Source organism: Caretta caretta, chromosome 6 (assembly GCF_965140235.1).
Source record: "Caretta caretta isolate rCarCar2 chromosome 6, rCarCar1.hap1, whole genome shotgun sequence".
NCBI classification, from domain to species: domain Eukaryota; kingdom Metazoa; phylum Chordata; order Testudines; family Cheloniidae; genus Caretta; species Caretta caretta.
The window spans coordinates 9,827,955-9,831,654 of NC_134211.1; the positions used below are offsets into that span (position 1 = coordinate 9,827,955).

Consider the following 3,700-nt stretch of genomic DNA (forward strand, 5'->3'; position numbering starts at 1 on the left):
GGAGAAAGGGCTGAAAACTCCTCCCCTTCACATCGCAGGCAGGGCTGGGTGGGACCGGAATAACAGAGGGACCTTCCTGTGCCGGCCCCCAGGCAGCTGGGGCCCCACCCCTGAGCCGGCTCCCGGCCCGTGCGGGCGCGAGGAGCGGGCCCGTCTGCAGCGCGGCCCCCGGGGAATCGCCCCGGCCCGGCGGTGAGTGGGGGCGCCGGGGAGACCCAGAGTCGCGGCGAGAGGCGGCCCCGGGGCGGGAGGGAAACAGACGCAGCAACAGAGGCAGGACATCGCTGCCTGGAGGAAGCGGCAGAGCGAGGTGGGGATCGGAGCCCGGGGGGGCAGAGAGAGACACCCCCACTCGGCCAGCTCCGGGGCATCACGGTCTGTGCAGCTGAGCCCTGCAGGGGCCCCCAACCCAACCACGTTAGCGGTACCCCCCAGCCAGCCAGTCCCCCTGGGGCTGGATCAGAGATTCCCCCCTTTCTCCCCCCCCCCCCCCCCCGTGTCCCATTCCCCGCATCTCTGAGCCAGCCAGGACACCCCCCCCCTCCCCCAGATCCCATGTCCAATATTCTCCCACACCCCTCAGCCAGCCAGCCAGCCAGCCACTCTCCTGCTCAGAGCCAATCAGACAGCAGCCGTGGTGGCTTGTGAGTGGAGGGGCCCAGTCACTTGCCTTCTTCATAGATGCTCAAGGCCACTGAGCCCACCCAGCCCAGCCTCCTGCATCATCTAGGCCGGAGGGTCTCCCCCAGCGATTCCTGCCTCTGGCCCACCAGCTCGGTAAATAGCGCTAAGGGCAGGTCAGTTATACAGAGCCACCCTATTGAGTGTGTGTCTTAACAGGGCCAAATGCATGGTTACACATCTAGGACAGAGGGAGTAGCCTACAGTTAATAGATGAGGGGCTGTATCCTGGAAAGGAGAAGCCCTGGGAAGGGCTTACGGGTCATGGTGGAAACCTGCCTTACAGCGAGAGACTAAGGGCTTGTCTACACAGGGAAATTTACTGGTACAGCTATATAATTATACAGCTGTCACTATACTGGTACCACTCACAAAGAGACACTTTGCACCACGTCTAATACCTTAATGCTCTTTGACCTAATCACGGAGAGCACAGATCATACAGAGCAATAAACATCTGAAATTGCAATGTCGGTAGCTCAGACAGGATGCAAGAATTGTTAGGGGGGGCTGGGATGGAGAGGCAAAATGGGCCTTTCTTCTGGCCTTAACGTTTATGAAATGTGCTGTTCTTCAGAGTCCAGCGGCCTTTGCAGGGACAGAGCTAATGGAGGGAGCTCTGGGAATGGATAGGAAACCACGATCTTTGTGTGAGTGCCCATGTGAAAGCGAATCTATGAATGTGTGTGTCTGTGCGTGGCCATAGCAGTGATGGTGCCCGGGCTCTCTGCTCCAGCAGGTCTGAACGTGGCTGTCACTCCAGGCGTGGTGAGCTGAGGATGAAGAAGGTGTCAAGGAAGAGCCAGAATGAGAAGTACCGGCTGAAGTACAGCCGGCTGCGCCGGGCGGCCAAGGCCATGGTGTTCGAGAATGCAGCACTGTGCGATGAGATTGCCCGGCTGGAGGAGAAATTCCTGCGGGCGAGAGAGGAGCGTCGATTCCTCTTCACCAAGCTGCTGCAGCTGCAGGCGCTGACGGCCGAGGAGGAGAGCCCAGCCGTGCCACTGGGGGGCATTTCAGCAGGGTACAGCGTGGCACCAACGCCTGGCCCAGATGACCCAGCACCTGCGGGGAAGCGGCCCAAGAAGGGCAAGGAGAACGGGCGTGCGGCCAAGCGGCGGGCAGCGCCAGACAGGGGGGTGCGGCGGCTGGTGCAGCCAGTGCCGCTGGACCCCTCGGGTCGGCCTGTCTTCCCCATCGCGCTGGGTGGGCTGACGGTCTACAGCCTGGGGGAGATCGTGGCCGACCGGCCAGGCTTCCACGATGAGGGGGCCATCTACCCAGTGGGCTTCTGCAGCACCCGGGTCTACGCCAGCATGCGGCGCCCTGACCAGCGCTGCCTCTACACCTGCCAGATCAAAGATGGTGGGGCAGGCCCCCGCTTTGAGATCGTGCCTGAGGATGAGCCGGGCAGTGCTCTGGCAGGCACCACGGCTGACACCTGCCACACCCAGCTGCTGGCGGCCATCAGTGCTGCCCGGGGGCGGCCCTACCCTGAGCTGGAGCCAGCCGGGGCTGATTTCTTTGGCTTCTCGCACCCGGCCGTGCACAACCTGATCCAGAGCTGCCCCGGGGCCCGCAAGTGCGGGGCCTACCGCTGGGTGCGCTTTGAGGTGTGTCGTCCCGGGGACGGGCAGGTGCCTCAGGGGCTGCCCGACAACTGCGCCGCCATCGACTTCCAGTCCTTCCGCCGCCGCGCCCAGGAGGAAGAGGAACGGGACCGCGGAGGGGGCGGGCCTGGGGGGCGCGCCCTGGGGCTGACCCCTGCCCAGGCCTTCACTTCCCCCCGCTCCTACGGGGACGTGTTCCTGAGCCGCCCTCCCACGTCCCCCGGCCATGGCAGCCCCGATGGCTCTGATGACTGAGACCCCGTCTTCCCCTCGACCCTGGTGTGGCCTCCATGGAGCCCCTCCCCCCTCCCGTTATGGCCTGCACAGCTCTTCCCGTGGAGCCCCCCCCCCCATCCCAGTGTGGCCCCCATGGCGCCTCCCACTGAGCCCCCCATCCGTGGCGGCCCTGACCACCGAGACCTCCATCTCCCACCAGCACAGCAGGGCCCCACAGCTCCTTGCACTGACTCCCCCTCCCCCCGTGTGGGCCTCACATGCCCCTGGCATGATCCCCACAGCTCCTCCCACTGAGGAGCTCTCCACCCCAGCATGACGCCCCCCCCAGCACTGCTGGCCCTGGTGATGGTGCTTTCTGTGGGAACGTGTGCAGCTGACTCCAGGTGGGGCTTGTCCCCGCCCTGTGTGAACACTCTGCTCACTAATAAAGATGATGGTGGAAGCCACATCCCTGGCTCTGTCTGCTCCCTTTCCTGGGTCTGGGAAGGAGGGGAACAAAGGGGAAGCCGGACGGGTGAGCTACCCATGCCCTGTTCTTGTGTCCCTTCCCTGGCTTATCCAGTGTTAGCAGCAGGATCCAAATCTGGATCCCCATCCCTGTGCACTCAGCCATGTGGAGTGTGAGCCTAAGGGGTCACCCAGAGCTGGGCAGCGGGGTTCGGACAGATGGGGCAGCCAGTCCCCTCCCCAGCGGCATCCTGGGGCTGCCCCCTCCCTCCAAACTAGACTCAGCCACTCCTCTCCAACCTAGGCACAAACAGACCCTTCCTCCATTGGACTGGGGTGCAGACCCATATCTCACCCACATCCACCCTCTGCCTTTCAGAGTAAATGTGCCAGAGCTATGTGCCAGCCAGACCCATTCCCCTTCCCTCAGAGCCGGCTCCCCGCCCGTCTATAACCCTGTGCCTTCCTGCTGTGCTGAGACGGTGTCTCCTGGGAGATCAAGCAATGTGTCCCACCCGCCACACGCTCACACACACACACTGCATTTCCCATCAGACCCCCCCCCCCCCCCCCATGTCAGGGCAGACCCTGTCTCAGGTGACCAGGCTATCCCTGGCTCTGGGAGGGGAATGAGGTCCAGTGAGTTGGGAGGGGAGTGGAACTCAGGACTCCTGGGTTCTCTTTGCAGCTTGGGGGGAGGAGGGGAGTCTAGTTGGTTAGAGCAG

The 3,700-nt window shown here is 63.5% G+C and overlaps 1 protein-coding gene across 9 annotated transcripts in view; it reads left to right on the forward strand.

Annotated features, from left to right (window-relative positions):
* Window positions 1–2,976, forward strand: part of TBRG1 (transforming growth factor beta regulator 1) — a 64,096-nt gene extending 61,120 nt beyond the window's left edge. The window contains exons 1-3 of one of the 9 annotated variants that reach the window (XM_048853021.2): window positions 65–192; window positions 1,259–1,331; window positions 1,418–2,976. In XM_048853021.2, the coding sequence (XP_048708978.1) occupies window positions 1,461–2,546 (1,086 nt within the window). In that variant the 5' untranslated portion in view covers window positions 65–192; window positions 1,259–1,331; window positions 1,418–1,460 and the 3' untranslated portion in view covers window positions 2,547–2,976. Of the gene's footprint in view, window positions 1–58; window positions 311–666; window positions 798–1,258; window positions 1,332–1,417 lie in introns of those variants that run through there. The other 8 variants (XM_048853022.2, XM_048853025.2, XM_048853024.2 and 5 more) reach the window with 8 other exon arrangements.
* Window positions 2,977–3,700: the final 724 nt, after the last annotated feature.